This window comes from Cutaneotrichosporon oleaginosum (genome assembly GCF_008065305.1).
Source record: "Cutaneotrichosporon oleaginosum strain ATCC 20508 chromosome Unknown ATCC20508_contig03, whole genome shotgun sequence".
Taxonomy (NCBI): Eukaryota; Fungi; Basidiomycota; class Tremellomycetes; order Trichosporonales; family Trichosporonaceae; genus Cutaneotrichosporon; species Cutaneotrichosporon oleaginosum.
Genome location: NW_027072172.1, coordinates 366,343 through 386,611, shown reverse-complemented (window position 1 = coordinate 386,611; position 20,269 = coordinate 366,343). Strand labels below are relative to the sequence as shown.

Here is a 20,269-nt window from a genome sequence, read left to right as displayed (position 1 = left end):
GGAACGGCTTAGTGGTGCTCAGCGTCCGACTCAACGTCAGAAACCTTGGCAGGGGGCTCCCAAGGGGCGTAGATGTGGTGGTTACGGCGGACGCAAGAGAAGGCATCCTGGGCAAGCCAGAAGAGGGCGATGACATTGAGACCGAACATGGCCCACGCGAGACCGGTGATGGCGGTGTACTCGGCGCACTCGCTGACAAAGGGCCGGTACTTGGGGGCAAACTTCTCGATGGGGTTGCCACACTGGAGGCCGTGGCCGAAGGGGGTCATGGTGAAGAGACCGGCGACGGTGCCGCTCATGACACCAGCGGCAAAGTGGGCAAACATGAGGACCATGTGGTTGAGGTAGGCGTGGGAGATGCCGACGAGGGTAAGGAAGATGCCGACGAAGAGGCCCAGGCCAAGGGCGTGGTAGAAGCGGCCGTCGGGGTAGGCGGTCCAGACGTTGCCATGCTTGTGGATCTGATGGGAGACGAGGCCGAGGAGGGAGATGTTCACGCAAAGGAAGAAGATGTAGAAGGAGAAGATGAGGATCTGACGGCGAGTCGAGAAGAGAGACTGCAGCATCGTCTGAGGGACCACGGGCTCTTTGGGGTCTGACGTTAGCTGGGAACTGTGGCACTGGATCACTCGAGGTACTCACCGGTATGGGCACGCTTCGCCATGGTGATTATAGTAGTGGTAACTGTGTGAAGGAGGGAGTGGTAGGCGATGGGAGGTGAGGGGAAATGGGTCTGGGAACTGATGCTGAGTGGGGACCGTTCGCTCGCTCTTAAGTGTGTCTGTGTCGACGCCGCCACATTGCAAAAGTTGCCCAACGGCCACGGCCGTGGTGGTTGGGATGGATGCGGAATCCGCCCTGTGCCTGCGTCACCCACGGGCGAGCGCGGGCTCGGAGACTCTGCTGAGGCAGCCGCGCCGCAGAGCCATGGCCCGAGGCCGACCCGTGCAGGCGGCCCACCAAGCACCCAGCCCGCGGCCGACGTTCTATTATTCATACCTCACCAACCACCGCCCCCCTAACGCCCAACCAGCGCCGTGCCTGACTCTGTCATTGAAAGGTAGAAAAAGCTGGAGGCGTGGACATGTGGATATGGCTTTAGGGTCCAACATGACGTCGTTTGATAAGGGTCCAAGCCAGGCGACGCGGCCGCGCGCGATGGCGCCTCCTTGATGCTCCTCGATGCGACATGGCGCGGCGCGCAACTCCAGCCCCATCTGGGTCGCGTCACCTTGATGGGCGACGGCTCTGTACCAAGCGGGGCGATTTTGCCTCCTCGACTTTGTGTCCTCCAGACCCGCCCAGTCCGCCTACCTGTGAAGAGTTTCAGATGGTGTAACCACGGGCTTGCGTGAGCAAAATGAGCCGCAAACCTGGAGACGTCTTCGAGCGTTGTTGTTTCCTCCGTTTGTGTCTATTTCGAGACCGGGAGAATCACGATAAACCCAAACACAGCGGCTGGCTGCTGGCTGTTGGGCGCCTTCGACATTCTTCTGACCTCATGTCCTTCAACGAGGGCCCTGACGCGCATTTATAAGCCCTGGCAGACGTCGGCGTCGATGCGCTACGTCGTCCACTCCGCCGCCGGACGGGAAATTGACATTTGCCTGGCGATATGGCTATCAGCGCTGTCTATTGTATACGTAGAGTGCATAGGCTGGGTGCACGCAATCTCCGGCCGTGAGCCGGCCACAAGTACAGGTTTCAGCGCGAGAAGCACTTCACGAATCAACCCAGCGATCGCTCCCTCTCTCTACAGACCAGGCCGAGCAGGTCATTGGTCTAGTTCACATTGCGTGCTGTACAATCATAAACTGCGTGAGCTTCATGGCTGCTCGCACAAGTGTTAACTTGTCGTGTACAGGGACTGCGTACCTAAGGCGCCCTCGACGGCTCTGGAACAATTCCGTTTGTCCAAGCCAATCTCATCAGACAATGCGAGTTGATGCATGCAACGGTATGTGAATACAGCTATGGAAACAACTAGAGCAGCAGTATAACTAATGTAATGCGCCACAGCGCAGGTATGAAATGTGTAGTGGTGATAGTCTAGTCGACTGTATTGATGGGCATATTTGAAGGTCGTTCCCAACAGTTCTACATGGCTCACTGGAGCGCTTTCTGGCGTGTCTCCCACACCTCCTCGAGCAGCTCGCCCAGGCGCGGGATGTCGACGGGCTTGCAAAGAACCGCAAAGAAGCCTGCATCCGTGCAGCGGTTCTGTGTCGCCTTGTCGACGTTGGCGCTGAGGGACGCCACGCACGGCTCACCGGCGAGTGGGCTGTCGCGAATGCGCTTGAGAGCTCCAAACCCGTCGAGGACTGGTGTTAGTCGGAGGACAAGAAGGAACTTCGAGATAGTGATTCAACTCACTGGGCATTTGCAGATCCAGCAGGATAAGGTCGTACCGGTGCTTCTCCGCCATTTCGACAGCTTGCATGCCGTCGCTCGCAGCATCTACCTCCTTGTAGCCGTAGAGCTCAAGGATACGGCGACACACGGCCACATTGACGGGCGAGTCATCGACAACAAGGACCTCGAGCGGCTTCTCCGTCGCGAGGTTTCGGTTGATCTTATGCTTAGACCGTGGCGCTGTCCTTTTCTTCTTGTTATCGGGCGGCGGGATGATCATGTTGTACAGGCTCTTGAACTTGAGTGGGCGCGCCAGGATTTCATCACGTCCGAAGCTCAATCGTTCCATTTCGCGAGAGATCTCGGTTGCTTTAGCCACGTAAATGATCTGCGGTCAGGAGCGCTCAACAGGGTGCGCTTACTTTAGCGTTTGGCTGCAGCTTCTTGATCTCGTCGAGCGTCTCTGGTTCGATCAGGCTCGTGTCAAGGATGATACCTTGGTAGTACCTTCCGCTGTTGAAACCCAGCGGGTGCCCAGGGGTCAGAGCGGCAGGGAGAGGTTCTGTGAACCACGTCGGTCGGCAGTTGAACTCCTTCAAATCCTCCTCGAGCACATGGCCCCACATCATGTCGCCACCAGAGAGAATGAACACATCCTGCGTCGTCTCGAAACGACGCAGTTTGGTTGGTTGCCAAGAAGGATCTTGCTGGGCGACAAACGTAAATGTGAAAGTCGAGCCTTTCCCGAACTCGGATTCAACAGTGCAGTCGCCGCCGAGGAGCCTCGCAAGGTCACGTGAGATAACGAGGCCCAAGCCCGAACCGCCATAAGATCTGGTGATGGATTCGTCGACCTGCGAGAAACTCTTAAAGAGCTTGTGAAGTTTAGAAGCTGGAATGCCAACACCAGTGTCTGCGACGGTCAATGCCACCTTAATGCGCCCATCGCCAAGATCCTCCCATGTTCGATCGACAGTCACACGTGCAGTGCGCCGACCGGCTTGGCCCGGTGGTGTGAACTTTACCGCGTTGGATAGCAAGTTAAGAAGCACTTGCTTAACGCGGAACGGGTCGCCAATCACGCCTGGGGGGTCCGATTTCAGCGTAGTGAGCACGGTAAGCTCAACGTTTTTGCTCTGAGCTACAGGTGCGATGATGTCGAGCGCGCCCTCAACCACCTCGCGGACAGAGAACGGGATGCTCTCCAGCTGCACCGAGTTGGACTCCAGCTTTGAGTGGTCGAGGATGTTCGAGATGAGAGCGAGTAGATCCTGCCCACTGGCGATGATGGTCTGCAAATGTTCGTGTTGCACCGCAGTTAGGCCTGAGCTGGTCTCCAAGACACTTGCCAAACCCATGATCGCGGCCAGTGGCGAGCGCAGCTCATGCGAGCACTGTGACAGGAACTGGGTCTTCGCCTGTAGAGCGTTACTGAGCTCACGCGTGCGCATCGTAACTTCAGTTTTGAGTCGCGAAGTGTAGACGTGATGCGTGTGGATGATGTGCGCGAATGTCGCAAGCGTTGAGACCACCTCGCGGGCCGACTCAGATTGCACGGCGGCACTAGTTGACGACATAGACAGCAGGAGGATCACACCAGACTGGCCACCCTGGTTGATGATGGGGAGACACAACAATGTGCGTGGCTGGCGTCCGTTGTAGAAGGGGTCGTTGCGCAAGCGAGACGCCTTGGCCGGCTTCGTAATGGGAATGCCTGTGCGGGCAACGTGCAACATAACCGATGTCGGACACACTGTCTGCGCGGCATCGTCGCTGGCATCCAGATCATAAGACGTAATGCGCTGGAAGGGGCCGGCGGCCTTGAGACGAAGCGTCGACTTATCGTCCTCGTCGCTGAGGCCGATAGCCGCATAATCGCAACGAGCAAACTGGCATAATATGCGCAGCAGGGTGCAGAGCAAGACAAGCGAGTCCTTCTCCTGCGCCAGGGCGAGTGACGAGCGCATCAGTGCAAGAGTGTCAAGATTGTTATCCGTGAAGGGACTTGACGCGTTCGGAGTGGTGGGGTCGTCATTGATCTTGGAGATCACCGTCGAATCGCTGTTTGTCAATGCCGAGACCGAGACGGACACGGACTCGCGTCGCAACGGGGGCGGCACCGCATCGGCGTTGAGGAAATCTGTAGGGCCACGAGGAGCGACGGGAGTTGACGGGCAATGCAGTGGGTAGCGGTCGCGCAGCATCTCGCACAAACCTGCGGCTTGGTAAAGCTTATAGGCGGTGAAGGCTGCGCGAATGAAACCAGCGGCAAGCTTGGGCGAACCTGTACGCTTGATGAGCAAGTCGGCGGTGTAGAAGTTGAGCAGGCCGGACAGAAGCATTTGATCATTGTCCTCGAAGTGCTCGATTGTCGCTTCCGCGTCCTTCAGCGCCTCAAATGGGTCCTTACTGAGCCGCTCGTACGTGTTGAGGAGCTCGAGCCGCGCATTGAGGTCCGGAGAGTACGGCGCGTACGTCGCGAGAAACTCGCGCCCCGAGTCCAGTAGATCAAGATTGGTGCCGGTCCGCAGCGCGGCCAGTGCGAGAAGCCAGTGCATCTCGCTTCCAGTGGCAACGCCCTCGTTCGAGGGAATGGTCTTTCGACCTCTGTTGAGCGTCTGGAGGATGAGCTCGGGTGGGGCGTCGTAGAGCAATTGGAGTCGTAGCGTCAGGACGTCGTAGGTGCCAACGTGCATCCTCAAGTTCCGCACGGAATTGAAGTCGCTGCGGCTAAAGAAAACGCCGTCCATGTCCCACGGGGCGCGCTGCTTCGGCCTCGCTAGACATTCAGCGTACTGGTGAGGCAGATTGACGAGGAGATGATGCGAAGTCGTTGCGTACGGCTTGACGAGCTCCCACCGCCGTGTAACCACTTCCCACGCGACCGGGACCTTGGCGAACAGCCTGGCGATGAGATCGAGCGCGACAACGTAAGCGGCTACCTCGTAATCGGCGAGAGCAACGGAGCCGTCGAACGCAGAGGTCATGACGTCTTGAACTCGCTCGAGACCCATAAAGCAATGCGATTGCGCGCCGAGGACTATCAGGGTCGAGTTGGTGAGAAGTCTGTTAGGCCGCATCTCCGTGATCCGCAACGCCAGCCCCCGAAGCGCATTCTGGATCGGCGCCTGCGTAATGCAGACGGAGTGGATGGCGAGAACGTAAGCTGTGGAATCGTGCAACTTGCCGAGTTCCTTGGCAACACTCAAGCCAAGTCCGAACACGGAGGCGCGACGCTCAGGCTGCGTGATATAGATTGTCGGGCCAGCGTAACCAATGAGGGACATGATGAGAACGTGATCGTCCTCACTGTCACTTCCACCGAGGACCGGCGCGCTTCTAAGCTCCTTCTCAAACTGCTCGACATCTTCAACCGACTCGGGTTGCCAAAGTTTGACGACCTGTGGGTTATCCGGGTTATACCCAAACTCGTCCAGCGTCTGGAAAAGCACGTCCATTGCCTCTTGCGTGCGATTCGCCGCGACAAGCTGTCTGACGAGAAGTGTGGCGAGAGAGATGCTTTCAGTTGACGTCTCGCATAGCGGCTTGATGGTGTCCAGCGCAGCGAATGTCGCGGCGTGATCATGAAAGACGCTCGATACCTCTGCAGAGAGTCGTACGTATCTGAAGCATAGCCCGCGGTGCTTCTTGAGCCAGCACTTCAGCCCGTCAGACTTATCGATGATATCTGCTGCACTGTTCACGAAATGGCGAGCCGCCGTAAAGTTGGCGTGATGCGTCGCTCGTGCGGTTGCGTCCAGGAGAAGAGTCACAACCACGTCTGGCGGTGCAACTTCGAAGCCGGCGGAATGGGCTGCCACAGCGAGCTCAACCGCGTCGTACAAGTAATCGTTGACAAGGTCCTCGCGAGTGAGGAAATGGAATACGCGCCGCTGCATCGCGACGCCCTCCGTGTTGAGGATGAGGCGCTGTGCCGCTTGCTGGAGGTGAGCACCGGACGTCATAATGGACTCACCCTTTGGCGCTCATGTGTGAACCGGAAGTGATCTGGTTGCAGAGACAATATCCCTATCACCGCGCACACCTGCATGAGGCTTTCCAAGTCTCGCACGGGCTTGCCCAGACCTTGCGATAGCTTGCTCAGGGGAAATCCGGCCGACGGAAGATAAGATAAGATCTGAGGGTCAACTCAGCCCTTACAGTTGAGCTTACTTTTAGCAGCTCCTGCACGTCGGGCGGCAATCTACGCATGACGTTCTCGAGGTACGAGTCGAAGTTGGCATCCGACAGGTGGGATTGCAGCGTCACGAGGTCGAAGCGCCATTGCAAACTGTCAAAGTCAAATGCGACAACCTGCTCCTTAAGGAGTGTCGACATGAGTGTTCGCAAAAACAGAGGACTCCCTCCAGTCTCTCCGTAAAGGAAGCTTGCTATTGCTTGCCCCGAAGCTGCAACGCGTCCGTTCAGGCACGTGTCGATGTATGAGACAACCCCCTCTTCTGTCAGACGCTGAACTGCGAGACTCGTTGAGCTGGCAGAGAATAGAGAGTTGGCGGGTGGGGCCACCGAAGATGTGGTTCTCGTCATTGTCACGATCACAACATGATTCAAAGGGTATGGGCCGTCGATTATTTGTCGCCATCTGTGGTCAGCCCGACACTGAGCGACGACTCACATGTCCACCTCACTCTGCGAGAGCCACTGGGTATCGTCAATTACAAGCACCAGCGGCCGCAACTTGGTCGCAAACAGCTGCAGGAACTGCCTCGACCAAGATTTGAAAGCCGAAATGAACTTCTCTCCCTGGTGTATCAGCTACGCCCATGTGTGCAAGTGGTCGGTAAACACTGACCTCTATCTTGGGGGTCAATGAAACAGCATCCTCCTCATTCAACAGCCGTCGGGATTCCACAGACAACAGCGACACAAAGAAGGGCCACCGTCCTGCCAGTGCCGTTTTGATCCGGTCAAGCCACTCCTTGCCGTCCTCTCGTGGATCTGTCAACACTCGGTCCAGAAGTGATTGGAAGATCTGCACGAAGCTCGTGAGAGGCTTGCGGATGTGTTCATCAGGCTTGGCATGCCCCACAAGGCATTTGGTGCCAAAATCGTCCGCTTCGAGCTTGGCAGACCATTCGTCCACTAACCGCGACTTGCCATTCCCGCTTTGTCCCCAAATGTTCAACACGCGACTTGATGCGTTCCCGTTGGCAACAGCGGCGAAGGCGACGTCGAGAGCCTCAAGCTCTGCGTTCCGCTCAATGACAGTAGCAGGGAGGCTGAAACGGCTCATATGGTCGACTTCTCCAACAGCAAACTTTGCGAGATCGCCGTTGGCACGGCAAATCTGCGAAAGCTTGCGCAGATCGTAGGCGAGCGTGTCTAAATTTTGGTAGCGATCTTCTGGGTCCTTAGCGAGCGCCAGCATGATGATATCGGAGAGCTGTCTTGGTGGTGGCTCAACAGTGGCACCCAGCGCGACAACGCGCTGAAGGTAATCGTGTGGGGGAATAATCTCATTGGTGATGTGTCGATGGACATCTGCGAGAAAGTCGATGTCTGTGAGATCGGGCGAGTCAGGTCCGCCGTCCACAGTCGTGCCGGTGAGGAGCTCATAGGCAAGCACGCCCCAGCTGTAGATGTCATTGCTTGCAGATACTCGCCTGGAAATGGCAGCCTCAGGTGCGAGGTAGCGGAGGTGACGGAAAATGTAGCTTTCGCTGAGGTAGGTCGAGTTGTGGTGGATTGGGTCACGGGTGAACAGGGGTGATTGGGAAAGGATCTGCGTAAGTTGGGTGCCGACTTGCAAGCCAGGAAGTGCTGTTGCCTCCCAGAGGCGGTTGACAACGACTGTCCCTGTGTAGCTGATGCCAAACACATTCGGATGGCACCAGTTGAGCGAGATATGCCGGTCATGCAATGCTTGAAGACAGACGACCGTCTGGAGGAGAAGATCACATGCGTCGGCCCAACGCAGCATGGATGGTTCTGATGGTGAGAGTGCAGTGGACGTCACGGCATCCCCATTGCTCGTCGCAGCAAACTGTGGCCAATCGGCACCAACAATCTTGCTCCATGCGTCCGTGAATGATGCGCTTGTCGTCCCTGGGCTCTCCTCGACTAGCCAATAGCCCAAATCATCCTCCCACCATGCGATGACATGGCTTGGAGGGCGATACCGTCGAGGAAAGCCCTCGTCGTGCCCGGGTAAGAGGGTTGGGGAAGAGGCGACGCCGGGGCGCTCCAGCTTGTAGGGTACGGTATCGAGAGCCTTGATCTGAGATTGGCGCCGAAAGGATGTGAGGGCTGTCGTGTGAGTCATCTTCCAGAACACGGTGGAGGAAGGATGCAAGTCTGTATATGAGGGACACCCACCTGCGGAGTCATCGTTTGGACAAAAGCTGGTCGTCAATGTCAATCCTTCTGGCTGTCTGGAGCGAGTCAGGCGACATACCTAAAGCGGACACGCCCATCTAGCCTTCTGTCGTCGAGAAGAGGGTACTCGTACGTTGGGTCCAGGCTGGCCCATCCTGTCACCCACTCGTCCTGGACGTGCTTCCGGGGTCCTGTTGAAGCACTGCGCTGGACTGGTTCGAATCCAGACGAGTTGCTCGGGGGTGAAGGGTCGACAACGACTTTGACGAGGCCACGAGCCCGAAAGTCGCCTTCTGCAGGAATGATCATGGGATGGTCGAGCGAGGGAAGCAGAAGAAGGTGAGTTCGGCCAGTGTGGGGGGAGACGCCGAAAGGGCGAAGGATGGGGAGTGGTGGTGATGGTGATGGGCGGCGGTGGTATGTTTACAAGCTCATTGCTGAAAGTCGTGGTGTGTCGAAGGAGGAAGAGGGAGGAACGGGCCGAGGTGGGGAAGCGGAAGTCGTTGGGTGGCGGATGTGGAGGGGAATGGATGGCGTGTGTTGAGGTGGGGGGGTGGGAGGTGGGGGTTTTGGGGGAGGGGGAGTGAGTGAGGTCGTGTAGATGAGCGTAGGAAGAGGAGAAGTGACAAAGAACGATCCACAAGGGTGAAAGAGAATGACAGAGAATGAGACCGAGTTTGAAGAGAAAGACGGAGTGGAGAGTTGGAGAGTGAACGGAGGTACGGTGATGGTGAGTGGCTGGGGTCGGGTGATCAGTCCATCAGTCCCGGGCTGCCTGCAGATGCCTGCCGACTGCCGGGCCTGTGGATCTCCCACCTGCCCCCGCTCCCCTAGAACCCTTGTGGTTGCCTGTAGTTTTCCTCTGCTCTCAAGGTGGTGACGAAAGCAAGGGCCTAGGGATTGGGCCAAGGGGCGCGACCAGCGGGATCAGATTTGGTTATTTTGTGCTTGGACGCTAGGTGGCGGCTGTCGACAAACCACGGCATACACGGACACTTGGCAGCCTCCAGCCTGCAGCAGTAGGCCGCGCAACCCATGTTCGGCAGTCGATGTCTGTGCCTGTCAGGCAGCAGCACAAGAGTCGCGAGCCTCCTCTAAGGTAGGAGTGACGCAGGGCTGCAGGAAAGCAGGACAGCAGGAAAGCAGGAGAGCGGCCAAATGCCAACAACCGCCAACGGCACGTAACATTCGTCTTGGCATTCTCCATTCCTCCATCAAAAACTACTTTTACTCGACGTCAGGCTCTGCAAAGCTGCAAACAGCCTCAAGCGACACACTGACAACTACTCCGGATGTTTTCTCGATCGCGCACTCTATCGCATATATCGCAGGGGCATGCAGGATATGGCAGGATTGCAGGGCGCAGAACACGCCCGACTTGTCACTGAATACTCAACCACACCCTGCAACCTGCAAGCCTGCAAGCCAACAAACTGCTTGTTAGTACTAGCACACAGAAATTCAGAAATCCTGCATCCTATCCCCGATACTCCGAACTGTCGTCGTCGTGTGCGTCGATGCGTCACTCGTCCGACCTATCTTTCTGTGGAATCGTTCCCGGAAACTTGGCACTCGAATACCTCAGGTACCTCAGACAGCCGCGCGGCCTTGAACACAAAATGACGACATTTATGTTCTCTCAACTGCCGTACGTACATAGTCGTCCGTGCAACCCTCCCGTTACTAACCGTTTCAGCCGCTCTTCTTATTCATGCACCCACTTAACATCCGGCCAACCGGCCTCCGGTCATTCCGGCCCGCCACGGCCCGGCCCAAACTGCTCCTCCTCTCGCGCCCCCCATTCACCTTCTCCCTCATAACGCTCGAGCGTCTCTCATCGTCTATGGCACATTCTACGACGTGCGCATCCGCAACATGGTGCTCCTCTTTCCCTCCACCTTCGTTGACAACCCTTTCCTCACGCGGGCCGACGTAGCGCTAGGCCTCAAGGGCCGTACGTCTTGTGAACGGGAAAGAAGTTGCTGACCCAAGTCCTCGACCCCTTGGAGCCTCATACATCGCGTGGCGGGGGTAGCATAGACATCGGCTCAACCGCTGCTCACTACGACACGCGTGCTGTGGCGCTCGAGGCGTTTGCTCGGCCACTTTGGGGACTCGCATCCTTGTTGGCCGGCGGAGATGAGTACTCGGGTACTAAGCGCTGGGTGGTGGGACTGGCGAGCGGGACAGATCCTCACAGCGACGAGTACTGGGGTCTCTCGAGAGCCAAAGACCAGCGCATGGTCGAGATGAGTCCGCTTAGTTTCGCCATAGCTCTCGTCCCCGACGCCTTCTACAACGTGAGATCCCCATGGAGCAGTGGGCCAGCTGGCCAGGTAAAGGGTTCTGCTGACGTACAGAGTCAGACGCCGGAGGCGCAGGGCAACGTCGCCACCTTCCTTGCCTCGTGCATGACTCGACCAATGCCTGACAGTGAGCCCACATTCCTTATAATTGTCCGCCACGCTGCGCCATTCTTTCCGTCATCACTATTCCTTGCCTCAAGGCCTCAAATCTCCCACCCCAGCCCACCTTCTGCCACACTCTTACCCTCGCTTCGAGCTAATATTAGCAAACTGGCTATGGTTCCGTGTCTTCGCTAACCTCGCTTTGCGCTCCATCGGCTCTGAGCTTCACCAGCCCGAAAGGATGGCAGCCGACCTGCAGCGGCTGGACTCATTCCAGCTTTCTTCTCATCCACCGACTGGTGGTGATCTCGTCGGGTCAGCGGGGTGGAGCCGCGACGGCCCCGAGGATGTCAAGCAGCTGGACTACTATTCCTCGAGCTTCGCAATACAAGTCGCGCAGATGGTCTATGCTAAAGTGGGTGGAACCGATACCACAGGTTGTACAAAGTTATAGAGCCCGAGGAATGAGTCCCTGACGGCAGCTGTGTGCCGACACGGATCCAGAGCGTGCCAAAGCATACAAACTGCGAGCTCAGGAGTTTGTCAAAGACTTCGTGTACTACTTTGACGATGAGGGTGAGCGCAACGCATCGCGTGAACTGACGCCAGGAAACGCCATCCCCTTTGGCCGCTCGATGGTCTATCGCTTCGCTGTCGTCGCGACATTTTCGGCCATGGCCCTCTGCGACGTCGAGCCCCCATCTTGTCTGGAATGGGGGCATATCAAAGGCCTGGTGCTGCGCCATCTCAGGACCTGGTCTGGCAATCGTGACATCTTCCGATCTGATGGGACCCTCAACATCGGATATGCCTACGACAACATGTACGCGACGGAGAACTATAACGCGTGAGTCGCAGCCTCGACTTCCCACCTGACATCAGCCCCGGATCGCCGTACTGGGCCTGCAAAGCCTTCCTCTGTCTCGGTGCATCTCTGAGCCATCCCTTTTGGACCTCTGACGAGCTGCCCTGGCCCAGCACCATGCCGAGCATCAAGGCCCTCCCCGACCCGGGGCACATCTTGGTCCGGTCGGGCGGACACGTCTTCCTCCTCTCGTCCGGCCAGACGGCACACTACACAATGCGCAACGGAAATGCAAAATACTCCAAGTTTTCGTACTCGTCAACCTTCGGTTTCTGCTACTCCACGGGCACGCTGGACCTGGAGCAGCTCGCCGCGGACGGGATGCTGGCCCTGCGCGACGCGACGCCAGGCATCGAGGCCTCGGACTCGGACACATGGCGCGTAAGGCGGGTGCCGCTCGATGCGCGGATTGTGGGCCGGGGAACCGACGACGTCCACCTCCGCAGTGCGTGGCGGCCATTTCCCGATGTCTATGTGGAGACGTGGCTCTTCCCGCCAAGGGACAGCCCGAACTACTATGTGCGTGTGCACAAGATTACGACGGGTCGGGCACTCGATACCGCCGAAGCAGGGTGGGCGACTTACGGTCAAGGCGAGGACGGCCGGGCGCTCGTACAGGCTTTCTCGGGGGAGACGTCGCCCGGGGGCGTGGAGGGCGAGGGCGAGGCTCGGGCAACCACGCGCGGAGGGTCAGTTGGCGTGGTCGACCTCAAGGGGTGCGGGACCGGGGTCATGCGCCGAGGCAAGTTGGTTCAGTCTGACCCAAACTCGAACGCCGTTTTTGCCCGTTCTGTCCTCCCAACCCTCCTCGGCCACCTCGAGCCAGGAGAGCACTTCTTGGCAACCGGAGTCTTTGGGGCGCCGCCTTCCGAGGGGGAGCGCTGGGATGAGGAGTGGGCACGGCGTCCTTCTGTGCCTCTACATCTGTTGTAGTGATTCGAGTCCATTAGCTGCCGCGGAGGGCGGGGTGTAAGGAGCGCCGGATGGTAGTATAAATGCACTCGGCACCGACGGTCGCTTCACTTCCGATCCGCAGTCCCTCTCCTTCCTTCGGCCACCGTGTGCCACCGTGACGCGCTCACAGTCGCTGCAGGGTATGAATACAATGTGCATCGTCAACATCTACTTCTTGAACAGCGTGATGACACTGCGGTCAGTCTCGCGTTGCTGGAACAAACTCACTCCTGGTCCTCAAGCACGTGGTCCAATCCGACCTTCTGCCCACGCGAGTGCTTGGCGCTGGTGCCGTACACAATGGCGTATTTGAATTGCCGCTTGATCTCCTTGTGGATAGCGTCACAGAAGTTGGAGACGGTGCAGCGGCCTCGACGGAGAACAACGGGCGTCTCGTAGTCGGGCACCTTGCCTTTGGGCTTGGTGTACACGCGGACGAGGTCGAGCTTCTCCCACATGACCTCGAGGAGCTCGTCGATGTTGAGCCAGTTCTTGGAGGAGATGGGCACCGAGTTGGGAATCTTGTACAAGAGGTCCAGCTCCTCGATTGAGATTGCGTCGATCTTGTTGAGGACGAAAAGGCAGGGAACGTACATGCGATTGCCCTCAACTACGTCGATGAAGTCCTCAATGGTGCAGTCGGGCTCGTGAATCATGACCTGGCACGACGTCATACGGTATTCAGACAAGACGGCGCGGATCTCCTGGGCGTCGACCTTGGTGAGCGGAACGGTGTTGGTGATCTGGATACCACCCGTCTCCTTCCGCTTAACGGTGATGTTGGGGGGCTTCTTGTTGAGTCGGATGCCAAAGCCCTCGAGTTCGTCCACTAGCACCTTGAGGTCGTTGAGTGGCTTGAGCACATCGAGCACGATGAAGATGAGGTTGCATGTCCGCGCGACGGCAATGACCTGCTTACCACGGCCCTTGCCGTCCTTTGCACCCTGGATAATACCGGGCAGGTCGAGCACCTGCAGCCGCGCACCGTTGTACGTCATTGTGCCCGGCACAGTAGTGAGCGTCGTGAACTCGTACGACGCCGCCTCCGAGTGAGTGCCCGTGAGCTTGGACATGAGGGTCGATTTCCCGACCGACGCTGGGGTGAGTCCATGTGCGAGTTTGAGTCCGCACGGCGCGCGCGCGATGGCACTTACGAAAGCCTGAAGTCAGTAGGTGGGGAGTGCGGAAGGTGAGGAAGAGCCATACTCACCCACGAAACCAATTGTTGCTTGTCCCGTTCGCGCTACGTCGAAGCCGATACCCGGGCCACCGCCGCCGCCGCCAGATGGCGTAATGAGCTCACGACGCAACTTGGCAAGCTTTGCCTTGAGCTGTCCCAGGTGGTACCTGCGGTCAGTCCGTGTCGAGGTGGAGGCTCACTCGGTCGCCTTGTTGCGCTGCGTACGCGCCATCTCCTCCTCAATGTCCTTAATCTGCATTTCGTATCATCGCGGCGCGAAGGAGACACAGGTAAGTGGTCAAACATGCGGGATTTAGATGCAGACGGGGACGAGGAAGTGCAGTAGGTGGCGAGACCGGGGTCAGCAAATAGTCGCGCGAGTGGTCAGCGGACGTACCTTCTGAGCCGTCGTCATTGTATCGTGTCTTGTGCTTTACGTGTGATGCTAGTTTTGCCACTTGGGAGAGGCTTTTGGGTCGCGGGGAGCTCGCGATCGATTGGTTATTGCTCGCTGGTGGAGACTTTGAGCTTGGGAGTAGGAGAAGAAGGGAGATTGAGGTTGGAGGAAGAATGTGGTGGAATATCACCACGTGCTTCAGATTTGAGTGATACGGCGATGCGAGACGCCACTCATCATAAGCGTCCCATTAGTATTAGCCTCGGCTAGTATCAATCAATAGATCAATAGAGTTAACATATAATTCAATTCACCCCATCTAAGTAGTAGTATCCAATATCCAAGTGGCATGACAAGAAATACACCCCAAGGTATTCCCACCCCTCGCTCATCCCTCACTTCTCCCTCACTCAATCCCGTCCAACAGTCATCCAACGCTCGAGCACCCTCCCTCGCTCCCCCCGCTCTTTCCTCCTCTCCCTCCCTCCTCCCTTCCCCTTCTTCCATCTTCTCCCACTCTCTCTCTCTCTCTCTCCTCGATCTCCTCTTAACCATCGCTCCCATCGCTCCCATCGCTCCCATCGCTCCCATCGCCACTCTCATCTCCATCCACTCCATTCTCCCGCCCCCGCGACACACCTCCTCTCACGCCCTTGTGCCAAGTCGCCACCCGCTAAACCAACATTTCTTTCCATTCTCTTCATCCCCCAGTCTTCTCCAAACAGTCATGGCCCACCCTCTTACGCAGCACCCTCCAACCGCGCTCTCGTTCGGCGCGCCCGCTTCGATGCATCCCCTCGGCTTCGGATTCGGGCAGCCATCGCATCGCCCAGCGCACATGAACATGGGGATTGGGTTTGGATCGTCCGTCGTCTCGCCAGGCCCCTCGACGCCATATAAGCGGCCGCCCGTGCGCGCGTCTCCGGCTCCCACCTCAGGACCGAGCAACAAGCGCTCGCGGCGGCGTAGCGCGAGCCCCACTCCCTCTCCGACTAGCTCTCCGACCCTTTCCCGAGCTGACGAGCGCAAGATCGCAGGCAAGGCGCCTAAGCGTGTGCGCAAGGAAATTGCGACTGCGGCGCAGGCGGTGGACGGTCCCGACGTGGGTGTTCTTCTCGGTAAGTTGTTTAGATTGTTAGATTGCGCTTGGGCGCGCTGACGCCAGCGTCCATGCCTTCCTCGTCTCACTTGGCAATTTTAATGGAGTTGCTCAACGACAATCCTGCTTTGGGCGAGCGCGTGCTCAAGCGTCTGCCAGCGCCGCCTTTGGCCAACGTGCTTGAACTGCTCGAGCGCTCAGTCGCCAAGATCAGCAAGACGGCCGGAAGCTGGGAGTCGCAGGAAGGCGTCGTCGCCCAGCGCCGCTGGCATCGCACGGAGGAGCATATCCAGGCGTTTGAGAAGAGTGCCAGCACCTTCCTCAAGTTCTTCACCTCTGGCGCGACCGGCCCCGCCGAGCCCAACACGATCTTCCATCTCCTGCATGCCCTGACAGCCCATGTCCAGCAGCTCCTCGCGCTCGTGCCCTCGCCCAATTCGCCTCCTCCCGCGGCCCGACCACTCCTCGACCTCGCCAACGCCCTCCTGACGGCTTGGAACCAGTGGGTCGGTGGCCTTAGCGACGAGGTCAACAACAGGGGAGGCATGTACCCACACGGCATGGTATCTAGCTGGGCCGATGGGCTGGCTAGCCTCGCGCGCACCCCGCCGCCGGCCCAGCAACAGGCCGCGCAGGTGTCGTGGGCGTTGGCGATGAGCACGCCTGTTCAGGTGTCTGAAAGCGAACTCGTCCGCGGGTTCCGCGACGCAATCATCCCTGTGCGCGACAGCTTTGCCAACTCGCTTGGGTGGATGATTCGGTAGCCAGCAGTTGTATGTCGAAAGGACATTCGTATCAAGACCGTTGAGAAGACCTCAAGAAGCCCTCAAGAAGATCTCGAGAATCCCCAAAGCATCGCCAGAATGACCTCTGGTCCGCGGCCCTCTTTCACATCACCTCCTTCATTCATCATTCTCCGTCTCACCCTACTCTTCCCATCACGCTCTGTCTCCATCCACCAGAAACCCGCATCTATCTCACGGGGCAACGCCCGCCGACCCCCAGCCAAGCCACCTTGTTGTGCCATCACCAGAGCGTTATATAAATGTGCCATCCATATGCAAAGGACGTTCGTGTTTCCACCTCGGCGTATGTTCCATACATAAGTTGCTGCTACTGACTAGCCTCGTACACCACGTATCCCTGCCGAATGGCGACGACGGCAGCAGCACACGACCCGGCGAAGAGGTAGAAGATGTTACCGGGGTGTCCGTGTTGGCCCATCATCACCTGCAGGGGGAGAAACGCAGACCCAACGATGAAGTTCGTTGTCCAGTTGACGGCGAGCCCCACGGCGCTGGCCGCAGGTCTTGCCCTGGGCGGCATGACCTCTCCGAGGACGACCCATGTGATGGGGCCGAGACCCACACTGAAGGCAGTAACGAACACGGCCATGCCGCCGACAGCCAGCCCACCGCGCCCAGAGTTCAGACCAGCGGCAAGCGCGAACATTGCCCCGACCATGATGCACGTGGGGAGGACGAGGAGGCGGCGGGTGCTGACCCGCTCCATGAGGAAAGCTGGTGACAACGTGATGGGGACTTTGAGAATCACGATGGCGAGGGCGATGAGCTTGGCAGAGGTGGGGAGGACGGCGGAAAGGATCGTCGTGGAGAAGTACATGACCACTGAGGGCCCAGTAGCCTGCTGGAAGAACTGGGTAGCCAGGATGAGAGGGACTGCAGTCAGCGCCGTGAGGGAGCGATGGAAAGGCACTCACGACCGCGCTTAACCTGTGGATCTCGACTGCTGAAGAGCTCGTGGATAGTGAGTATCTCGGCATCAAGGAGGGGCTCATTCTCGCCAGTTGCGGCCGAGTCGCGAGGAAGGTGGACCAGACAGCTGCCCGCGAGCTGGAGGATTGCGATGCCTGCCGCGGACGCGGGGACAAGGCGCCACACACCGGGCCCGCCGAATGGGAAGGAGAGAGCCTGGGCGACGAGGATGCCGAAAACGATGAAGAGCTGGTTTGCGATCCCGAGGGCCTTCCCCCGCGGTGCGAGATCCGTCAGCACGATGGGTACCGTTGTTGTTGCGAGGCCGCAGCCGAGGCCGACGATGATGCTGGGGTCAGACGAAGGAGGGGAGGATAAGCGCACCGCGCAATAACCATAACGGAGACACTGTTTGCGAGCGCCAGCGCGCCCGAGCCGAGCAGAATCGCGAGTGCGGAAAGGCGCAGCGTACCCCGTTGCCCGCGCTGCGCTGTCGCCGCCCGGGAGGAGAGAGAGCCTACCAAGCCGCCCACGGTGAACACCGCCACGACGAGACCGAGCTCGGCTCGCTGGGGTGAGATGCAGACGCGTCGCGGCTCACCCTCATATGTACACACGGCGCCAAACCGGAGGAGAGAGGTGGGGCGGGGTCAGCGGGGCACACCATCACATCCTGGATGCCGTTCATCGCCGCGATTGCGAAGCCGTACTGGAAAGTATGGAGGGCCGCCCATGCTGCCGTGAGCGCAGTCGCGGCGTGCATCGTGGGCGGACTCGGAGGCGAGATGTGGAAATGTGGAAATGTGGAGCTAGGGGGATGTGGGCATGTCTGACCCTCGGCGCGGTCCTGGCCGGCCCGGACTCCGGCGCCGATCGCCGGTTCATGCTTCCCCATAAGGTCCAAGCGGTGACGCATACCGCACTTGCGTGTCGCCACCTCTGCATTGACATTGAGCATGAAGCTCCCACTCCCACTCCTTCCCCTCCTCGCTCTGGCGACGCGCACCGTCGCAGCGCCGCTCGACATCCTCGACGCAGGCGCGGCCGCCCTCTCGGCCGTCGAGCACTGGCTCGCCCCCGATGACAGCGACGTCCGCGCTCACCTCGTCATTCCCGACGGCGATGAGAGCGCGCCCATCCCCGAGCTCACTGTGTCCCAGGGATACAGCGCCCACCATGGCGGGCTCGCGGGAATCTGCAACCTCCGCGCGCGAGGAGGCGGGGCCGACGACACGGACAACTTTGTCAATACGATGAAGCGGTGCGGCAAGAACAGCGTCATCTTCATGAACTCGCCGGTTTAGTGAGTCGCCTTCCCCCAACTGCGCCCGTCCGTGTGCAGATGCAGCACTGCCACCCTCACGACACATGTCACCGCTTCCCCCCACCCCCCTCCCCGGCGCGCTCCCGCTCATGCCAGCAATATCCGCCGCCCTATCAAGATTCGGCTCGAGAACAGCGTCCTCTCACTCCGCGGCTGGCTCACGTTCTCCGACGACATTGATTACTGGATTAAGCATGCCTTCGACCTGGGCTTTCAGAAGCAGAAGCTTGCTATGGTGGTCAGCGGCTCCAATTTCGTCCTGAACGGCGAGGATACCGGCGGCATCGACGGTTCCGGCCAGGCATGGTACGATCACGCGCGGGGCGTGGGCAATGTACACGGGCGGCCGATGAGCCTTGCGCTGGTCGGCGCGCGGAATGCCATCGTGACTAACTGGAGCATCCGACAGCCGCAGTTCTGGGCGCACATTGTCGTCGACAGCGACGACGTTGTCTACGAGAGTTGCTACGTAAATGCCACGAGCACCAGCGGGAGCTATGGCGAGAAGAGCTGGCTGCAGAACACCGACGGCATCGACACATACCGCTCTCGAAACGTAGCAATCAACAACTTCGTCTATCAAGGCGGAGATGACTGCATCGCGCTTAAGCCCAACAGCATCAACATTGCGGTGCGCAACGCCACATGTGTCGGGGGCACGGGTATTGCTTTTGGCTCGATCGCGCAGTACAAGGGCGTCAAGGACGTGATCGAAAATGTCGTGCTCCAGGACATCAAGCTGTATCCCTCAAACCAGTGCCGCGGTTACCAGGGCGTGTACTTCAAAAGTTGGATTGGGGAGGAGGTGGGGCACCCCCCCAACGGTGGCGGCGGAGGATACGGCCACTGCCGCAATGTCAGCATCTCAGACGTGTACATGGAGGACATTGACAGGCCGATCGCGCTCACGGCCGGCCTGACGTACCTTGACGAGGAGCACGGCAAGCACAAGTACGGTACGTTCAAGTGGAGTCACATCAACATTACACGGGTGCGCGCGACGGCAACGGGCAACCGCGCTATCTGGCTGGACTGCTCGCCGGCCCAGCCGTGTCAACACATCCGGCTCGAGGATGTCGTGGTTACGCCCGGGAAGAACGACCACCCGGAGATCCATCAGGTGTGCAACCACGTCGAGCACAGCAAGGGCGACGGGCTGGAGGCGTGTAAGCCGAACAACAGCACGCTCGAGTCTGACACGGGCGGAACGATGTAGACGAAGGTTCGGGATGCAGCAGACGGAGGCCTTCCGCCAAGCGAGCTTTTGACGAATGTAGCACATCAGTCGGACAAGTCGGCCCGAGATAAGTGTAGAGTTGTGAAGCGAGGCAGCCGAGCAAATATCGTCTCGCTTTGCGACGTCATTTGAGGAAGTACCGCGGCTGCTGCGACGCGAGCATGTGAGACAGCGCTACGTAGGGGTGTCGGTCGAGATGCTCGGGAGATCTGAACTATGCTGGCATTGCTGGCATGCAGTCTATTCGAGTGGCAGCAAATCGCGGCATTGAAGCCCGCCCGTGTTATTGAGCCACCCAATCTCAGGACGGGGCCCGGGACGATCTTTGGCCCTTCCCCGCAGTCAACGCGGCGCAGCCGCACATCCTTCCGCAGCCGCCACAACTGCGCGTCAGAGCGATAT

General features: G+C 58.8%; 9 protein-coding genes across 9 annotated transcripts; 5 read left to right on the top strand and 4 right to left on the bottom strand.

Annotated features, from left to right (window-relative positions):
• Positions 1-8: 8 nt before the first annotated feature.
• Positions 9-664, bottom strand: COLE_03340 (uncharacterized protein; the record flags this gene model as incomplete). Its single annotated transcript, XM_018422550.2, has 2 exons — positions 9-595; positions 643-664. The coding sequence occupies 2 exons, from the start codon at positions 662-664 to the stop codon at positions 9-11; spliced, it is 609 nt and encodes a 202-aa protein (XP_018280630.1).
• Positions 665-710: 46 nt separating this feature from the next.
• On the top strand, positions 711-1,022 carry COLE_03339 (uncharacterized protein; the record flags this gene model as incomplete). Its single annotated transcript, XM_018422551.2, has 1 exon — positions 711-1,022. One exon carries the CDS (start codon positions 711-713, stop codon positions 1,020-1,022), a length of 312 nt encoding a protein of 103 aa, XP_018280631.1.
• A 537-nt stretch (positions 1,023-1,559) lies between these two features.
• On the top strand, positions 1,560-1,946 carry COLE_03338 (uncharacterized protein; the record flags this gene model as incomplete). Its single annotated transcript, XM_018422552.2, has 2 exons — positions 1,560-1,818; positions 1,858-1,946. 2 exons carry the CDS (start codon positions 1,560-1,562, stop codon positions 1,944-1,946), a joined length of 348 nt encoding a protein of 115 aa, XP_018280632.1.
• Positions 1,947-2,106: 160 nt separating this feature from the next.
• Positions 2,107-8,997, bottom strand: COLE_03337 (uncharacterized protein; the record flags this gene model as incomplete). Its single annotated transcript, XM_018426286.2, has 9 exons — positions 2,107-2,321; positions 2,374-2,740; positions 2,775-6,293; positions 6,329-6,490; positions 6,526-6,955; positions 6,989-7,116; positions 7,166-8,619; positions 8,689-8,714; positions 8,768-8,997. The coding sequence occupies 9 exons, from the start codon at positions 8,995-8,997 to the stop codon at positions 2,107-2,109; spliced, it is 6,531 nt and encodes a 2,176-aa protein (XP_018280633.1).
• A 1,566-nt stretch (positions 8,998-10,563) lies between these two features.
• On the top strand, positions 10,564-12,894 carry COLE_03336 (uncharacterized protein; the record flags this gene model as incomplete). Its single annotated transcript, XM_018426415.2, has 7 exons — positions 10,564-10,642; positions 10,681-10,988; positions 11,049-11,121; positions 11,261-11,511; positions 11,579-11,672; positions 11,706-11,943; positions 11,979-12,894. The coding sequence occupies 7 exons, from the start codon at positions 10,564-10,566 to the stop codon at positions 12,892-12,894; spliced, it is 1,959 nt and encodes a 652-aa protein (XP_018280634.1).
• A 189-nt stretch (positions 12,895-13,083) lies between these two features.
• COLE_03335 (uncharacterized protein) lies at positions 13,084-14,510 on the bottom strand (the record flags this gene model as incomplete). Its single annotated transcript, XM_065626279.1, has 5 exons — positions 13,084-13,108; positions 13,144-14,011; positions 14,120-14,262; positions 14,296-14,348; positions 14,493-14,510. The coding sequence occupies 5 exons, from the start codon at positions 14,508-14,510 to the stop codon at positions 13,084-13,086; spliced, it is 1,107 nt and encodes a 368-aa protein (XP_065482360.1).
• Positions 14,511-15,219: 709 nt separating this feature from the next.
• Positions 15,220-16,355, top strand: COLE_03334 (uncharacterized protein; the record flags this gene model as incomplete). Its single annotated transcript, XM_018425953.2, has 2 exons — positions 15,220-15,610; positions 15,658-16,355. The coding sequence occupies 2 exons, from the start codon at positions 15,220-15,222 to the stop codon at positions 16,353-16,355; spliced, it is 1,089 nt and encodes a 362-aa protein (XP_018280636.1).
• A 349-nt stretch (positions 16,356-16,704) lies between these two features.
• On the bottom strand, positions 16,705-18,069 carry COLE_03333 (uncharacterized protein; the record flags this gene model as incomplete). The annotated part of the gene is made up of 4 exons (XM_018426498.2): positions 16,705-17,270; positions 17,312-17,655; positions 17,691-17,875; positions 17,908-18,069. 4 exons carry the CDS (start codon positions 18,067-18,069, stop codon positions 16,705-16,707), a joined length of 1,257 nt encoding a protein of 418 aa, XP_018280637.1.
• A 193-nt stretch (positions 18,070-18,262) lies between these two features.
• COLE_03332 (uncharacterized protein) lies at positions 18,263-19,846 on the top strand (the record flags this gene model as incomplete). Its single annotated transcript, XM_018420750.2, has 2 exons — positions 18,263-18,609; positions 18,727-19,846. The coding sequence occupies 2 exons, from the start codon at positions 18,263-18,265 to the stop codon at positions 19,844-19,846; spliced, it is 1,467 nt and encodes a 488-aa protein (XP_018280638.1).
• Positions 19,847-20,269: the final 423 nt, after the last annotated feature.